The 17864-nt window shown below is 62.0% G+C and overlaps 1 protein-coding gene across 1 annotated transcript; it reads right to left on the bottom strand.

Annotated features, from left to right (window-relative positions):
- Positions 1–1857: 1857 nt before the first annotated feature.
- Positions 1858–7833, bottom strand: CHST3 (carbohydrate sulfotransferase 3). Its single transcript, XM_064513631.1, has 3 exons — positions 7670–7833; positions 3694–3951; positions 1858–3252 (listed from the first exon to the last, which is right to left on the bottom strand). The coding sequence occupies exons 2-3, from the start codon at positions 3813–3815 to the stop codon at positions 2007–2009; spliced, it is 1368 nt and encodes a 455-aa protein (XP_064369701.1). The 5' UTR covers positions 3816–3951; positions 7670–7833; the 3' UTR covers positions 1858–2006.
- Positions 7834–17864: the final 10031 nt, after the last annotated feature.

Genomic DNA, 17864 nt, shown 5'->3' with positions numbered 1-17864 from the left:
CTGGCCGGAGGGACGCGGGGCTGGAGCAGCTCCCTGTGCCAATTCTTAGGATGTCGCAACATATTTTCCTTTTTTTTTTTTTTTTTATTATTTTTTGGAACTCAAAATCCCACCACCTCTGCTCTAAGTGTCTCTCTGCTCTGTTTCTTTGCTGGGCTGATTTTTTGGGCCTAGCTCTGACTCCTGATGCATTTCCCCTCTTTTTCATAGAACAAATCAATCTGCCTTGCAGTTGCCACTATTAAAGCCTCCACTCTCCAAAGGATTTTGCGCAGGGCAGGTGCTGGCAGTGTCTTCCTTACAAGGAGGAAAAAAAAAACCCAAACCAACTTTGAAAAGCACCAGGAAAGCACCTCATTTCATTGCTGCCAAAGGGCCAGCTGGGCTCTGCGGGCAGCACAACCCCAGCGCGGTTGCAGGACGGCTCCCAGTCTGGTGCTGGGGACGGCATTAAACCACCGGGACCTTCTGGGTTGGGGTCCTTGTGTGTTAAGGCCAGCTCAGGAAAGCTCCCCTGCCTGGGGCAGCGCAGGTCTTGGCGCCTGAATGTGGCTGTGCTTGGGTATGAAGCTGCCTTTTTTTCCCTGCACTAAGACAGACTTCCCTTTCGTGGCAGCCGCCTTCCGCAGGGGAAAACCCCGGGAAGGCAGAGCGAGCGAGGATCCCCCGTCGGGCAGCGCCGGAGGGCTTCGACGCATACGCCAAATACATCCGTGCCAGCAAAGGCGACGGGCACGGTGTTGGGGTCCGGAGGAAAAAGGGTTTTCTGATTTATTTTCCTCCCTGCCATCTCAAGGTTGCAGTATCTGCATTTATGGCCTGATTTGGGAAAGTATTTGAGCACGTGTTTCGATTCTGTCCAAAAATTAAGTATGCACTCGATTTCCTTTCTAAATAAGGAGGCTTTCCTGCACGGGGCTACCCAGTCTCATAGACCTGGAATGCAAATGGGGACGGCTGTAAGATAACATTAAACACTGAAGAGATGAAAAATGCTCAGATTCAAAAATCCCAGAGGCCGTGGGGTGCAATGATTCAAAATTCAGAGGGCACAGCATGGTTTTCACGAGCAGCTCCCCTTCCAGGCTGCAAAAACCTCCCCCTAAATCCCCTCTTTGGAGGATGCGAGTGCTTTGCTGCTCCTTCTGCGCTTCTCTCAGCAATAACCGGCTCTTGAAAAAAAGGAAACGGTACCATCTAGCCTGGTGTGCAGGCCCAGAATTCAGGTCTTGGAAGGGGACGGCTGGGTGGGGTGGCCGAGCTTGCCGCTAAGAAACGTCCGCGTGGCTATTTCAGACCCTCCCCGGGAGCGCGTCCGGTCTGGCTCCGCCGTTCCCGCAGCGGCATCGCGGCCGTAGCACCAAAGCCGCTGCCTGCCGCCGGACCCACCGCGGCGCGCAGCCCGGCCCGACCCCCGAAAGGCACAAAACGGCGGCAGCGGCCTCGAGCGGCGTTCCCGCTGCCCCGGCCGGGGAAAGGGCCCCGGGCAGCCGCTGCGTGTGGGCTTTGGTTGGGTTTTACTTATTGGGGCGCTTGTCTCGTCTTTGTGTCCTCCCCGACTGGGGCGAGAGGGGTAACGCGGGCAGGTGCCCAGCATCGTCACCCTCCGCTCGCCTCCGTCCTCCTCTTCCTCGCTTCCTCCAGCCGGACACGATCCGTGGCCCCGACCGCCGTCGGGCGGAGGCATCGCTGCGGGAGGCGGGTGTCCCGCCCCGCGGGGCCGCCTCGCCGTCGAGCGCGTCCCGGGAGGCTCCGTCCGGCTCCCCGCCGCCGGCGACTTCCGACCCCTCGGCAGGCGAGGGGGCGTCTCGGGGGGGTTAGGGACCAAAGTCTGTCTTTGGTGCAGAGGCCCCGCCGCGGCGGTGCCCCGGGCCAGCCGGGGAGCCCGTTTCGGAGGCCGCCGGCCCGGGCGTGCCGCGGGGACCCGGCGCCTCGGGGGGACCCGCCGGGGGCCCCCGTGCCCGTCGCTCGCTCGGTGGGTCGGCCGCGGGGCGGGGCGCGGGCGCCTACGTGACCCAGGAGGGCGGCGTCTCCTCCAGCAGACTGAGCGAGCGGTTCGTGAGCGCCTCGGCGCTGCCGGCCAGCCTGTAGCCGAAGAGGCGCATGGCCGGGGCGCAGGCGTTCTGCACCACCTGCGCCAGCTTGAAGGGGATGCTGAAGCGCCACTTCTCGAACTGCTCCGAGGAGTTCTTCTGCGTGGAGTAGATGCCGCTGCTGTCCTGGGGCGCCTGCGTGTTCTTCCCGATCCACTCCTCCACCTGGGGCGTGAGGCGGATGCCGGCGAAGCGGTACATCTCCCGGGCCTTCTGCAGCGGCGAGCGGGCCACGTCCTCGTAGCGCACCAGCATGTAGCGGCCCCGCAGCCAGGCCGGCCGCCGCAGCCCCAGCTCGGCCGAGAGGCGGATGCTCTCGCAGTTGCCCCGCAGCCGCTGCACCTCGTCCTCGTGCAGCGGGGCCGCCCCCTCCGAGGCCCACCTCTTCCAGGTCTCGTACTTGCCCGAGAAGGCCACCATGCGGGAGGCCAGCACGGCCCGCGGGTCCCGCACCAGCTGGATGATGCGCATGTCCAGCCGCGGGTCCTCCACCAGCGGCTGCAGGAACTCCAGCTGCCGGATGCGCACCGTCTTCAGCGCCAGGTGCTCCTTGCGCCGGCAGGCCTCGGCCGCCAGCGTCACGTTCAGGGGCCCGCAGCGGCGGTTCTTGCAGTGGTACTTCTCGAAGACCTTCTTCACGTAGGGCGTGCAGACGGGCTCCTCGCAGAGCGAGCGGCTGGAGCCCCGCCGGAACATGAAGGGCGTCAGGTGGCCCTCGGGCACCGGGGAGATGAAGCTCTCCAGGATGTAGAGGTCGCAGAGGAAGAGCTGCTTGAGCACGTCCCTGTAGACGAGGGCCGAGCCCACGGCGTTGGCCCCCCCCGGCTCGAAGGTCACCGTCCTCTCGATGTGCCACAGCGGCTCGAAGAGGTAGAAGATGTTGCCCTGCTGGTTGAAGAACTCCCCGACGAAGGAGGAGCCCGTGCGGGTGGTGGCCATCAGCAGCACGTGCCGCCGGGGCCCGGGCCCGGGGCCGGGGGTCTCCGCCGGCTCCCGGCCGCCGCCCAGCTCCAGGGTGACGTTGCGCAGGCGGGTCCGGAGCCGCGAGAAGGCGGCGTCCAGCTGGCGCAGCGACTCGAGGGAGCCGTTCTCGGCCGGCGCCAGGCTGGCGTCCGTGCCGTTGGCCTCCGCCGGCGACTGCTTCAGCTTGTCCGACACCCTGCGGGCCACGAGCAGAGCCTGGGCGAGGGCCCGGGGGTGCCGCGCCGCCCGCTCCCTCCGCCCGGGGTTTCGGGGACGCAGTGGGGCGAGGGGCGCGCGCTCTTGGCGGCTGGGGCAGCGAGGAGGAGGAAGAGCCCGTGGCGAAGGCGAAACCCTGCACCGCGGGGCCCCAAGCGGCTGGAGAAGAGGGGACCGCAACGTGCCCCGGGGGCACCCTCCGCAGCGGCTGCGGCTCAGCCCTCCCCGTAGCACCGAGGGAGCAAGGCGGCGTTAAGCCCCGCCTAACCGCAGGCTTTGGCAGCCTTCACGCGTGGGGACAGGGACCGAACCGCGGCGCGGCTGGCAGCCCAAGAGAAAGGGGCAGAGGCAGGGTGGCTGGGGCGTCCCGTGAGGCCGAGCCCTCCCGACGCAGCGAGGACTTGCCCTCCCCTCGTCCTACCTCGAGATGAAGTTGTTCTCCTTCTCGATGATGACGAGCCCTACGACGAACACCAGCAGAACGGCGTACTTGCTCCTCATTTTCAGGCAGTGCGACATGTCCCGGAAATCTCTCCTTTCCATGGGGAGAGGCGGAGGCGGCCAAGGCTTTCGTGTCCCGCGAAGTCCCCGCGCTCCTCAGAGGCGCTCCCCTCCCGGCGCCCCGTGGCCTGGGCTATCTGGGAGGCATCTTCCGCTCCTCGGCATCCCTTCCCTCCGCCTGCGGGAGAGAGGAGGGCTCAGCGCCCGCAGCCGGAGAGCCGCTGCCGGCGCTTCCCGAAACGCAGCTCTGGGACGAGACCCCTCCGCGCACCTCCTCGGGGCAGCGCCGCCGCCGCCAGCTCGGAAACCCAATCCCTCGGCTTCCCGGCCCGGCTCGCCGCCCCGGCAGCTGCTCGCTCGCGGCGCCCCGCCGCCACCGCCAAGCCCGGCCCCGGGCGGCGCTTCTGCGAGTGCCGAGGCTCCTGCCAGCCCACGTCTGCTCTCAGCCCGGGGCTGTCGGCCGAGCCGGGGCACCCAGCGCCCTGCTTCCGTTCTCCTTCTCGGCGGCGTTTGCAGGCTGGCTAAAACGAAAGCGGGCAGGTTTCCGAGGGGGGAAGCGCGCGGGTGGGGGTCGCTTCCTGCCGGGGCGCTGAGGATGTGCCGCCGCGCGGGGCTCCGCTCTCCCACGTGCCGCTGCCGCTTGTGCCACCCTCCTTGCCGCCCGCGGCCGCGGCGGTGGGATGCTCGGGGCGAGCGAGGCCGCCCCGGCGGCGTGAAGCTGCCTGCGGTGACGTCTCCTCCGAGGGCTGGTACGTTTGGGGACCGTTTCCCTCCGCAGAAGCGATCGGCCGGCAGCCGACCCGTCGGAGGCGGACTAATCCAGGCAACGGTCCTCCTCCGCGCCAGCTTCCCCAAACTGCCCCGAAACTAACTCCCCTCTGCCGTTTCTGGCCGTTTCCAGCCGTTGCTTTTTGCATAGCGTAAGCATTTCCCCAGGGAAACTGGTGGTTGTCCTTAACGGAGAGAAGCGTCTTCCTGCCGGGATTCCCGAATGGGGTTTAATGCGCAGTTACGCACCGGCTGATCCTGGCGCGGGAGAGCTGCTGATCCGCCCGGCGTAACGCTGCGGGCGCCAGGTTTTTGCGTGCGAGTTAGCCTGGACCCAGCTGCTGCCGGCAGCACCGCTGCCCCGCTCGCCTCCGCGCTCCGGGGAGGGGAGACTTTGCCGAGGAGCAAAGCCGGCGAGAGATGCCGAGGAGGGGGCTCTTTCCACGGGCCTCCCTCCCTCCACCACCTCCCATTTGCATTTCTCAGCCCAACCGTGACGTTACGGGGCTTTTTTGTTTTATTTACGTGCCTGGGCCCTGCAGCCGCCGAGAAGAGCCAGGGGACACCAAACCCTCTCGGGAGGGCCGGGGCAGACCCACCACAGAGGCAAAAGCTCCCTCCTCCTCCTCCTCCTCCTCCGCCTGCAGCTGTGGCGTGGCACCTCGCGCCCAGGAGCGCGTGGGGACACCGGAGCCGGGTGGCCCGAGGCTGCGGATGCAGCAGCGTCCCGGACTGGCTCGATGCAAAACGCTGCGGAAAGGCTCGTGGCAGGAGAATGGTCTGAAATAAAATCATTACGTGATTTCTTGAAGCAGGGCCTCACTTGAAGCACACCACCGGTAAGGCTGCAGCCTGGCCGATGTCGCGTTTCTGCAGCACACGCAGCACGTGCAGTTTTATCCACGTTTGCCTACACTTAGTGCTGCTTGTTGCTTAGCCGCTTGTTTGGACGGGCGGTGTTGTTGCCAAGCGAGTGAGGCTGTTTGCTCTTCCCGGCTTCTTGGCCAGACTTTTGGTGACTCAGGGAAAGTCTATTTAGACTTGGGCTGCTTCGGGCAGATGGAGCGGCCTCGCGCAGGCCGCCCTGCTATCGGTGTCGGTTTTAAAGGGCGAAGGAGGTGAGCCTGGGAGGGCTTCCTCCTCCTCCTCCTCCTCCTCGGCGGGGCCGCGGGCCGGGCTGGGGAGATGCCCCGGCCGAGCGGCAGCAGCGCTGGCCCTGGGCAGGGCGCGGGCCAGGAGACGCTGCCAGGCATTGCGTCACGCACAAAACTCGCGCGCGCCAAAGCGCACGGTGTCCGTGCTGGCTATCAGCTGGTGCTCGCTGCATGTCCTCCCTGCCGGCATCACCTGGGGCTGGCGGCATCACCTGCTTGAAGCACGCAGGGAGCGGGCTGGGAAGAGGCGGCAGAGCGGCCCTGCGCCGCTCGCGTTTGCAAGCTGGCGTTTCCCCGCCAAGAGCACCGGCGTCCCCCGAACGCGCTTGCGTCCTGCTGGGGAGCTGGGCGCCCGCCCGGCACCGCCGCTGCTCCGTGCCGCCGGGTCCCCGGGCCGCTGCCTCCCTCGCCGGGGAGAGCGCGGCGCCGAAGGAAGCCCCGAGGCCGCCCTGGAGTCACAAATGGCCCATTGTTCGCGGGAACAGAGGGGCTCTGTGCGCCCGCGCGCGGCCCCGCCGCCGCTCCTCCGAGCGCCCGCCGGCCTCGGCCGCCCCGGGGCTGCCCGCGCTTCTGCGGAGCCCCCTGCTCGCCCGGCTCCCCGCGCCGCGGTTTTCCGTGCAAGCAGGTGCTGGGGTTGCTCCTACCCGCAGCGAGGGGCAGAGGCGCCCCGGTTGCGGAGAGCATCCCGTGGGCCCCAGCGCGGCAGCGTGGCCGCGCTCGGCGGCAGCCCAGGCTCCCCGGGAGAGGCGCGCGGTGCTGTCTGCTCAGCGCCGGCCGGCACAGCGTTGGCTGCTGTGCCAACAGCCTTCCTCCCCGCTTCGCCCCGCGAACCACAAACGCGTCTCTCCGCTTCAGTAAGTCCTTTCTGGGGGGTGCGGGCGCTGGACGCGGCCTCGCCGTCCCTCCCGCAGCCCCGCGCTCCTCCTCCGTGGAGCTGCCCGTAGCTTGCGAACTCCTCCGGCAATGCCACCCCGGCCCTGGCAGCCCCGAGGCATGGGCAGCGCGCGGCCCTCCAGGTGCCTCCGGGGAGGGCTGGCAGTGCTTAAAAAACAGAGGGTTCCTGCTAGGAAAGAAACGCGTTAGCCTGCTCCCGGGGAACTGCAGCGGGTGCCCGGGTCCTCCCGGCGCAGGGACGCCAGTGCCTGGGGGCCGGTCCCGGACCAAAGCAGCGCAGCGGCCGTGGGAGCATGGCGGAGTCGAGCCCCGGCTCTGTCATGGGGGATCCGACGCCGTAAGTCACTGGAGGTGAGAAACGACGTGCGGCATCTCCCAGGGACCCTCTCCGGGCGCAGGGGATGGGCGCCAGGCTCCCGTCCGGCGGGACCCGTTCTCCCACGGGCGAAGGGGGGTTTCTCCTCCCCGCTCCGTGCTCGGAGCCTTCGGGCCGGGCCGGGATGCCCAGGCCCCCCCAGGAGTGCCCATGGCACCGGGCGCTGCCTCGCAAACCGGGCCCGGCACACGCCAGGGCGCCCGAGCAGCTCGCGGGCAGGACGGCAGCGGCCGCGGAGAACTTCCCGAGGCTCCCGCGCCGGGACCGACCGGCGGATGATGCAACGCCCGGCGGGCTGTGAGTAAGTCTTTTCCTCAAGCCAGACGCATTTCTCCTCGGACAGAGGCTCCGTGTTAAAGCGGGAGAGCCCGTCCTTCATTTTTCTTTCTTTCTTTTTGTTGTTGTTTCCTAAAATAAGCGGCCGGCGGAGCTGCTCCGACGCTCGTGCGCTGGAAAGACTTTCTCCCCCGGGGACCGAGCCTGGACCGCCGCGGCCGCCGCGAGGCACGGCGAGGGGCGGCGGCGGGCCGGGGCGCCCCGCTCGCAGACAAAGGAGCGGCCGAGGCCGGAGCGCGGCACAAAGGAGCCGGCGCGGGGGGCGGCCGCGAAGCCCCGCAGCCCCCGCGCCCGCCGCCCGCCCAACTTCCCGCAACTCCGCGCCCCGGCCCGACCCCCGCCCCGGCCCCCCCGTCGGTGCCGCTCACCTCCCCGGCGCGCGGCGGGGCGAGCTCGCCCGGTGGCGGCGGGCAGCGGGGTCCCGCTGCTTTTCTTCACGGCGCTGTCATCCTCCCTCCCTCCCTCTTTCCTTCCTTCCTTCCTCCCTCCCGGGGCGGCGGCGGGGGGAGCGCGCCCGGGGCGGAGCCGCGCCGCGCCCCCCGCCACCGCCCGCCCCCGGCCCCGGCCCCGGCCCTGGCTCTGGCTCTGGCTCTGGCCCTCCGCGGGGCTCCGGCCGGGGCTGCGCTGCGGGTGAGACCGGGCTGCCCGGGGCTTTGTCCCGCCGGGGAACAGGGCTCGCTGCGTCCGCTCTGACCCCCCCCCCCTGCTGCTGTCCCCCCGGCCGCGTCCCCCGGGCAGCCTCCTGCCAGCGTAAGGGTCGGAGCGCGCCGGCCCAGCGAGGGTCCGAAGCGGGCAGCGGCCGTCGCGGTCGTCCCGCGTCGCTGAGCTCGGTTTTCTCCCCGCGCAGGAGCCGCGGGGGTTTGGCCCAGGCGATGGCCGCGCTCTGCCCCGCGCGCGACGGGCCCTGCGAGCGGACGCGCGGCTGGGGCTGGGCAGCCGCGCGGGGCTTCGCGATGACCTGCGCGCGTGTGGCCACGCGGGAGCTGCTGGACGGGGCGAAACGGGGGCCCCGGCCTGCCCCTCGCCCTCTCCCCGGGGCTGCCAACTACACCCGGCCCGCACCAGCGGCAGCCGCGCTATGAGCAGCCCAGGCCGAAATTCCCTCGTCGCCACTGCTGTAACTGCACTGCCCGTTCTCAGCGCGCTCACTCGTCTCACACCTTCCACCCGGACTCACGCACGGGCAATTCAGCAGCTCACAGACACAGTCTCCACCCACCGCATCCGAATTTTCCCAGCGCGCAGCTCAGGGCAGGCAAGATTTTAGGTCTGAAGCAGTGGGAGCGTCTCCGAGCGTAAAACGCCGCTGCCCAGCCGGGCAGGCAGCAGGAGTTTATCATCGCAAGCGGCCCAGGAGGCTCCCGTTGGGGGACGCGGGGCTATTTCCGTCCCCGCGGAGCCGCCTAACAAGCTGCAAAGTGCAGTTGTGGAGAAAGGGCCCTCCTGGCTCGCGTGCAAAAATTCGGATGGCTGCCTCGGCGCTCCGCAATGTTACTCTCGGAGGAGCTAAAAGACATCTGGCTCTGCAGGCAGAAAGATCCAAAAAATAGTCCCCATGAAACGTCTCAGCCCTCTCTAACATTCCTAGAATAGTTTTCTGGCTACACATGTGGCACGGGCAAAAAACGCAGGTTTTATTGGCACGCGAGTGATGCCCGGCGTAACTTGCTAGCAGCTTCCCAGCGCTGAAGGTAACGCGCGTGAATCCACGTGTGCGGTGCCAGCGTGCCTGCCTCGAGGAGCGGCGGCTGTGTGTGGATGTAGATGTATAGGCGTACGGATGTATAGATGTCCATGAGCGTGGGGGCGTGGGGGATCTGCCGCTCGGGGCTCCGTGGGGCTGGCGGAGCTGCTCGTTTGCAAACGTGGAAGCAGGAGAGCCGCGGTGTCGTGTTTTATGGGCTAGCCTCCCTCCAGCAGTGAGTGGCTCTCAGCCGAGCACTAACCTCATTTTCCAGGAAGCTGATCCCAAAATGGGAAGTACCTTCTTTTCAAAAGGCTCCTTTTATTGGTGGAGAATGGCAGGATGTTTCCACATCTTTCAGCAAGCGGCTGCCCCGGCTTCTCCGGCCCCCGTTTCTCCACCCCACCCACCGGCATCTGCCGCCGCCGCTTTTCCTTCGTGGTCTGCTCGCCTTGCGCCGCGGCCAAGCGTGTTCGCTATCCACGGCCTTTCGCGCTCTGTGCTTTTAGCGGTATGCCGGTGCCCGCAACGGTGCCATCCTGCTGCGCACGGGCGTGGGAACTCCGGGGCAGCTGCTGCCGCTGCAGAGGACGGGTCGAGCAGCGGCTACAGGCACGCTCTCCCAAACCACGTCTACATGCAGCGAAAAAGCGCTCTCTGGGTGCAGGGGGCTTGCAGGACCGGGCCTGCGGAGGCTGTCAGCTTAATCGTGTCAGAGGGAGCGGATCTGTCTGGGCTGGCGGCAGCCGACAGGAATTTTGTGGGGTTTCGCAATGCAGCAAAGCATTTGTAAACTCCTCATTTGTTGCTTCAGCCGAAGCAGGCGCTTACATGTCGCGTTTGGGGGTCGAAGAAGAGGCTGGTGAAAAAACGTGCTTAAGATGTTTGTAACTCTGAGCTGAGTGCAGCGAGAGGCCTGTCGGGGTGGGACACGCGAGCCAGCGGAGAGTCCCTGGCTCTGCAGGACGGTTTCCAGTTGTCCCCGCGGCGGGAGCAGCCGGGCGGGGGCCTTTCCCTGCCCGACCCCCGGTTCACGCGCAGCCCCTCTTCCCGCGCCTGTCGTTGTGCTCCATAAGCACACGCGAATCTCAGGATGGAGCTGACATTCCTGCTCCATCCGTAAGCGAAACTCAGCCGCCCAGGAACAAAGAGCCTTTTGCAACCAGCGCGTTGCTGCGGGAGGTGAAAAGGCAGGCGGGGAGCTGTGCTCCCGGCACCCTTTGCTAGCTGCAAGCTCACCGCGGTGGGGCCACGCGTCCGAGAGCGACGTCAGGAGCCCGGAGAGGGGCCTGTGTTGCTGTGGCAACCAGGATGCCCGGGGCTTGGGCAAGAAAAGCATCCGAGGCTCATTTCCAGTCCGGAGCTGTGTTTGCCTGCTCCTGGCCCAAGCCACGGTGTGTCGGTGACCACGCTTGGCTTTGCTTTCAGAAAGCCTCACCTGCCCTTTGCTCTGTTAAAGCCAGGGCAGCATCTGCCCAGCAATTTGCCTACAAGTTAGATGCAGCCAAATTCCGTCCCCACGTCCCTTCGAGTGCTGTCCGGTGGCACCTGGCGGTACGAGGCTGTTGCGTGGCAGCTGGAAATGGTTGAGGAGCTGAAACACCGGGCGGGCGAAGCTCACTTCTCTTCTGCTTTGCTGCGTCCCTCGGAGGCACTTCTGGACTGTATTTCCCGGGAGGCAGTGGTGCGGCGAGGAAGCTAGAGCAAGAGAAGCCCCCGTGCTGCCCAGCTGCTTGCAGGGACGGCTTGCGAGGGGGAGAAGCTGTCCTGGGGTGATTTCACAGCTGAAACTGCAGGGGTTCACTTAGGATTTGTTACTTGGTCCCTGTAAAGGTGGCAGGTTGCTGCTGCTCCTCAGCCTGCTCTTTGTGCAGCAGTGGCCACGTCGCAGCGAGGGGCTGCCGGGCTCCTTCCTCAGCGGTGCCCCCGCCACTCTCGCTCTTTCTGGAGGGCCCGAGGCAGTTTACAGCTGCGCTTTCAAATTCGTTCAGTCGGTGATGGGGGGAAACGAGAAATTCAGTGCTTGAAGTAAGAAATGAAGCGTGCTGTGAGGTTTGTGGCCGGGGAAGGACAGGCGAGGATGCTGCTTCTAGCGCTGCCCTGCTTTGCATGAACGGCGGGCAGAGGCAGGAGCACGGCCCGGACACACGGCCCGGACCCGGCCACGGCACGGCGGGACGAGCCGCCAGATGCAGGCCGAGAGGGAGCAAAGATAGCCCTAAGCACGTCGCTCTGGGACAGCGCGTGCAGCCAGCACGGCGGGCGCTCGGCAGACGGGGTGCGGGGCAAACCTACTCCGCAGCCGCGAATCCCTGCCAAACAGCGAAACGCCGCGGTGCCCGGCGCTTGGACGGGACAGCTCGGCCCGGCTCAGCGGGAGACGCGGCCGGCAGCAGGGAGCGATGTGTCAGAGTGCAGGACATGCTGCTGGCGGAAAAACAGCTGGGGACCAAAGCGGAGGAAAACACACCCATTTCCACTGGCATTAGGGCCTTTCGCAACACAGGAAACAATATTGGCCAGAGAGCCCTCGATTCCACGGTTTCACGAGGCAGGACTGCAAAAGGCAGGGTTTCTCCCAAAGACGCCGCAGAGCCACCCCAGAGCGCTAAGGCTGCGTGTGCCCAGGAAGCCCAGAGACCGCCCCGGCTAATGCCCAAGGACAGCCCGGTTTTCCAGCCCGCCTATCCCTAGTCTGCCGCTGACCTCCGCAGGAAAAGCGCTCCCAGGCGCTTTAATGACATCTTTAGTGACTCACCGTCTGCAGGCTGATATGACTAAGGCACAAATCTGAAAATAGCTTTTTCAAGGGCTGGAGGCCATTTCCAATTCATTCGTCAAGAGAGAAACCCGCGTGTCCCGGGACTGTTTCTCTTGGAAGCCTCTCCCACGTAACGCGCACGGGTGCTGCACCCTCTCCGCCAGTGCTAGCCTGCTTACCAGACAGTACAAAAACATTAGCTGAAACTTTTACAGCCCTTTTCTAGGATCTTTCTGATAGCTTTTAAATGTAAACCCGGCTAGCCTGAGACATCTTCTCTTGCAGTGCTTTCCCATGTAACTGTACAAGGGTGTTTTACCTTCTCTGTCCTTGATAGTCTTCTTGCCAAAGCCTGAAAAGACAGGAGCTAAACTTTGACAGTCCTTTAATGTGATCTTTCAGGTAACGATTGTGCCACGGCTGCAGGGCTGCGAAGTGACTTTTGCAGCCCGGCAGAGCTGAGCTCGGGGGTCAAAAGCCACCTTGCGTCGGCCGGGCCGGTTCTGCGGGTGTTTCAAGGGACCGATGTCCCCGGCGTGCGAGCTTGCAGCAGCCTCCGGGCTGCTCTAACGCCAGCAGCAGCCCAACGCGGATGAGGAGCGAGCCAGGGGAGCGCGGTGGATGCGCGCACACCCTCCGAACGCTTCCCACGCGCGGTGGCAGGGTGCGGGCCTCGTGCCGGCACCGCGTTTGGTATCTGGAGGCCCTGCAGGGAGCTGTGGGCCTGCAGCCCCCGGGGCGTCTCCTCGCGCTCCCACCAGCCAGAGCCCCCCGTCCCCGCGGAGCATCGCCGCGCAGGACGCCTGCTCCTGCCCCTCCAGCCCGCCTGGGCGCCCGCCCCGAGCTCGGGCTGCGCGGCCGGAGCCGGCGGGACGGCGTGCGGGACCTGGCCGCGCCCTCGGGCTCTGCGTGGGGTGCAGGAAACGGTCAGCGGGAACGGGGGGGCGCCGGGCCCCCGAGCCCCCCAACGCTGCCGCGGGCTCAGCCCAGCCCGGCCCGGCCCGGCCCGGCCCGGCCCCGCTCGGCGCCTCCCGCCGGCCGCTGCCGCCACCTCGCGGCCGCCGCGGAGCCGCCCGAGCCTAAGCCCGAGGCCGAGCCTAAGCCAGAGCCGTGTGGCACACGGAGACAGGGAGTGCTCCGGGCTTGCAGGTGCTGGAGGGTTTGGGCCGTGCCCGTTTCTGCAGCGGCTGAACCGCAGCATCGAAGTGACTCTGGCGGCCCTTAATCCCGGTTTCTTCCGAGCGACCTTCCCCCTTGGCTCTTAGGTCTGAAACTGCCTCCCGCCTGGTGTGGTCCCTGGGGTTTGCTGGTGGCCTGAGCTGGCGGGAGAAGAGTCCAAAGACGCAGCTGCATGGGCCGGTAGCCACTAGCCGGGGAAGGAGCTGATTTCCCCAGCCACCCTTCTCTCCTCCTGGAAATACCAGCCTCTTCGCTGGCCTCTGCATTCGGGTCACGGCCGTGCCTGCCTCGTGGTGCCACGCAAGCCGGAGGGGGCAAAGTGAATGTGGTTACAGCCCACATCTGCTTTTCGGTTCCTCCTTCCACCTCCCCTTTTCGGATTCAGCAGAGCGCCTCCCGGCTCCTGCCCACTCTACCCCCAGCCCTTGCCTTCCTCCCCAGTGCCCTTTCCTCTCTTTGCGTCTCTGAGCCTCTCTCCGGTTCCTAACGCCCCCAATTAACGTGCCCAGCCCGGGGGACGAAGCCCTCCCGTCGCAGGCAGAGCCGCCCGGGAGGCTGTTTCAGACCCCAGCCTCCCCCCGCCCTTCCCAAGCGCCGTGGCTCCCTGCAGCCGGCGGTTGGACTGGCGCTACCTGGTTTTCGTGCTGTCGCAGCTGCGCGCACGAGGCTGCGTCTGCCAGGCCGCAAGGCGCTAAGCGCTGGGGGGCAAGCGGTTTGTTCACCGCGCTTGTCTCTGGCAGCGCGCGTCCCCATTTCGCTGCCTCCCTCGCCTGCGCCAGGCCGCAGAGGTAAGGACTCCAGGAAGGAGGGGCGAGGGGGACATCGGTGCTGCATGCCTGTTTGCTCGCCCCTCTCATCCCTTTGTGCGTTGGCTGCCCGGGGATCACGGAGGAGCCCAGTGCGACAGGGGCAGACAGCGGCAGCGCGCGGGCAAGGAGCCAGCCGGGCTCTCCAAGCCCCTGAGACTGAGGACAAGCTAGGGCAGGAGCTGCGCCCTTCTCGAAATGGTGGTCATCTGCACTTGGCTCTAGGTACGGCCTCCTGACCAGTGCTGGCAGGCCTGTTCTACCTGGACTTGTCCGGAGTACGGTCCCTGCGATGACCGCTGCGCCTTCTCCCCTTGCGCTCAGTGCACAAAGTCAGGGTCGGATTCTGTTAATCTCGGGGATAAAACCAAAGTCCTGTTCCTCACCACCTTTGAGAAGGAAGGGTTGTGTGAAGAGATCTTCCACAGTGCTTCTACAGAGACAGCCTTTGGCTTTTTTAATGGAAAAATCGAAACTGGTCCCTTGCACTAGTAGTCACATGAATCCTGCCAGTACAGTGAACAAAGCTGTACGATGTGCAGCCCCGAGCATCTGGCTTTTAAGGGGAAGCTGCTGTCCACGAGACAGAAGAGGAAAGAAAGCAAAACTCGGCTGAATAAAGGAAGCATTTACAGTGCTTACTGAAGCTCTATACTCATTATTGTAATCGGTTCCCTAAGAGGTGCTGGCAAACGGGAAATCTTGAGGGTAAGGCACTAAGAGAATGCATGGTAAGGGATTTATGAAACCTAGCGAGAGGGAAAGGAGCATAAAGATGAGTGACGTTAGAAGAGCCAGGTGAGCCCATATCTACAGGTGCCTCATGCCTTGATTTGTCTTGGTAACTAATAACAGTGTGTCATGTTGACTGATGCTGGTTTTAATGGGAGAATTACTTGCATTCAGCCCTTTTAGGGTCTTAAGCTATTTTCCCCCTACCTGACCGTTGCGAAAAGGTCAGTGGGCAGTTTAATGATACTCTGGGTAGAAGGTGAGATTTTAAGTTTGGCCAGGGTGACAAAAGTCCAACCTCGCCATTGTGACAGTCAGCAGAAGTTAGACATTAGGCTAGTCCAAACAGCGGCTCTGCTGACAGGCCCCAAGGACTGGGAGGAGATCACGTCTAGCAAACAGTGTGGAAATGGGAACCCATAAACCAGAAGTGCTTGTTGGACTAACCCTGATTCAGTAACAAAGCCTGGGCCTGGGGCCAGGGACACTACTAATTCTCATACACCAAACAGGTGGCTGCTGGCATGAATTTGTCAGTTCTCTGCTAAGAGCAGGTGCTCGACCATTCCTTTTCCAGCAGGGAGGCTGTCCCCCCGAGACAGTCCCGTCGATGGCAGCTGTGCTTTCTATCGCCGTGATCTCTTCTTCCTCTTTTCAGTGAAATTCAGCCTACTGCCTAGAAGTCAAAGGAAGAGGAAGAACAGCCTAGACCTTTACTCAGAAAAAGACAATAATATCACCCAAGGATTTCCCTTAGAAAAAATGCTATATCTCCTTACTCCGTTTTCTTTATTTTAAAATGAACAAACATAATTAGGGCGGGAGATTGGTAGGAAACTCAGCATTCACTGCCGATGTGCTTCTGACCGAACTCTGCAAATCTTTCCCTCGCTGCCTCCGCAGACCCACATGCATGATGTGCAAGATTTTGAAACAATTCTGCTTGAATTTTCTGTTCCTTTTTCAATTCTGCTTCTCCAAAACTGACGAGGTTGAAATAAAGAAGTTCCTGCACCTTTCTTTTTTTAAAAAAAAACATTGTAAACACTCTTCAAACCTGCATTGCAAAACCCACTCTGGAACTATGACAGCAGCAGAGTGAAGGGGATGTCTGCTAAGAAGAGACAGGCTGACAAAGGTTAAAATAGCGATGTAGGTAGAAAAAGCCTCTCATGCCTCCCACGCTGGGGAACGCTAGCAAACCCACGCTATTGCCCTCCATCCTCTGACAACATCTGTGTGATGCACAGACACTTCTGGAAGCAGGGGCTCGTAGCTCTGCCCTAATTCCTCTTCGCAATGGCCTTTCCCGTAAGAGAAGTGGGCTTGGGGTTGGAGCAGAGCCCTGCAGCGGGGCACCCCGACGCGTGCCGTGTTGCTCGCAGAGAGCGCTCTGCCCTGTCTTGGCTCTGTCTTGTGCTCTGTCTTGGCTACTGCCAAGAGAGGCGAAGTTTCTGCAGAGGCGACCAGCCGTAAGATCATGAATAAGCATCTTTTCAGTGTCATTCACTTTGAGGAAGAGGGCAGTTCTCAACCCAAAATAAGAGCTGAAAAAGAAGAAGACGGCAATTCCTCTGGTCACCAGCTGTCCAGAAACTGTTCGCAAGTTGGTTCAGGCAGGATCCGCTTTAAGCCTTGTCCTTGCGTTCTAGTGTTCCTTTAAAAGAATTGGCTTGGAAGTCTTGAGCTTTTCCTTTTGTCTTTTTAAGTCTGTGACACAGAAAAAAGCTGAGCAAGAGAGGGTGGATCACAGTACAGACTGCAAGCACGCTTCTACTGGTGCCACTGGCCTTGGCGCTGCACTGAACTGCAAAAATGCAATCGAGATGCCTGTCAATACCTTAGTAAGTTTGGTAACATCCTCAGCTGGGTGAAATCTGCCTCACACTATTCTCAAGACAAGCAGGAAGGCTGAATGCCAAATGCAGATAACTCCCTGTCCAAGCGTCCCACTCCCACAGCACACCAAGACAGAAAGCTCTGTTTAGGACCAGCTAAATAGAATAATTTGTTCTTTCCTGTGCTTTGCCTGATATTTATGGTTGAGAGATTGGCCCAAGCTAATAGCAGGGTTTTCTTTCTAACTATTCTGCATATAAAGAGAAACTCCCACAAAAAGGACTTGTTTGTGTTAAAGAGCACCAGTTAACCAGCTCTGCACTTTGAGTCTCATTGCCTTAGCAGGGGAAGAAATGCATGCAAAAACATGACTTAGTGGTACAGAAGTAATCCAGTTTTCTCCCCTCCGAAAGAAGGAAGTCAGAACTACAGACAGCCAAGCAAGGCCTTTTATGCAGAAGTATGCAGCAGCAAGAAAACCCCGAGGTGACCCCGCAGGCTAGGGCTTGGGGGCACTCGGCACCCAGTATGCGCTGAGCTATTCTGCGGCGTTGCCCGCTGGGCTTTCCTCGGGACGTTTCCATAGCAGTGCAGGGTCCTGTTTGTGACTGGATTTATAAGTAGCTCGAAGCTTTCGCTATGCTTCTCTGAAGCCTGCTCTATAAAAATAAAAGCTTTAGTTTCGGTACGCGGCAGGTTAACTACTAACTTCTCTTAAGACTCGCGGTGGTGCTGTAATGCTGGGGGCACGGGCACACGCTGGGGATGCACTGCATGTAGGGCATCCCCCTCCGCTGCTCCTCATCGATAGTATCACCAGATGGTCTCATGAATATCAAAGTAATTGCTGGCTACAGTGACTTATTAACATATTAGCCAAATGCTTGGTTTCAAGGTATTTGTGAGACTGCGTGATTTTGTGTGATGTTATTTTGTGTGATGTACCTCCATTACATTAACCTACAAAATTGTCAGCCAGCTAGGCTCTTACTCTACTGACGTTACAGAAGTCTTTCTCTGGTCAAGAGTAGTCTCTGCCTCAAGGAGTTTATAACTGAAGTATGTAATTGTTATTGGAAAATCAACATGAAATAGGTATTTTGCCAATAGGGTCAGAGAGGGTTTAGTTCTCTCCCCAAACTATCTTATATTGTTATTGATGACTTGGACAAAAGTGTGAGATCATTGTTCAGAAAGTTTGCAGCTGCTGAATGGATTGTAAGTGAGGATAAACAAGATGACAGGCCCTCAGACTTTCAATTTATAATCCCAGGGAGGAGCAACAAATCGATGAGCATTTCAGAAAAGCCAAATGGAAGGTGGAACACTTAGGAACTGAAAATACGGACCATGCTCACAGGATAGGAGAAGCAGAGACAGGGAAGGAAACTTGGAGGTTGTCATGACTAATAAACCAAACATGAATTTCTGCGGTAATAGACCGTTACTGTGATCCTCAGATGCATAGACAAGTGTTTATGATAGAAACCTTAGACAAGAGGAGGGTCATTAAGCTGAGTGCTCTCATCAATAAAGTTATTAATGTGGCTTATTTCCTTTCT

Source organism: Dromaius novaehollandiae, chromosome 6, assembly GCF_036370855.1.
Source record: "Dromaius novaehollandiae isolate bDroNov1 chromosome 6, bDroNov1.hap1, whole genome shotgun sequence".
Taxonomy (NCBI): Eukaryota; Metazoa; Chordata; class Aves; order Casuariiformes; family Dromaiidae; genus Dromaius; species Dromaius novaehollandiae.
The sequence above is the reverse complement of the archived record's forward strand: the minus strand, read 5'-3'. Positions and strand labels throughout refer to the sequence as shown.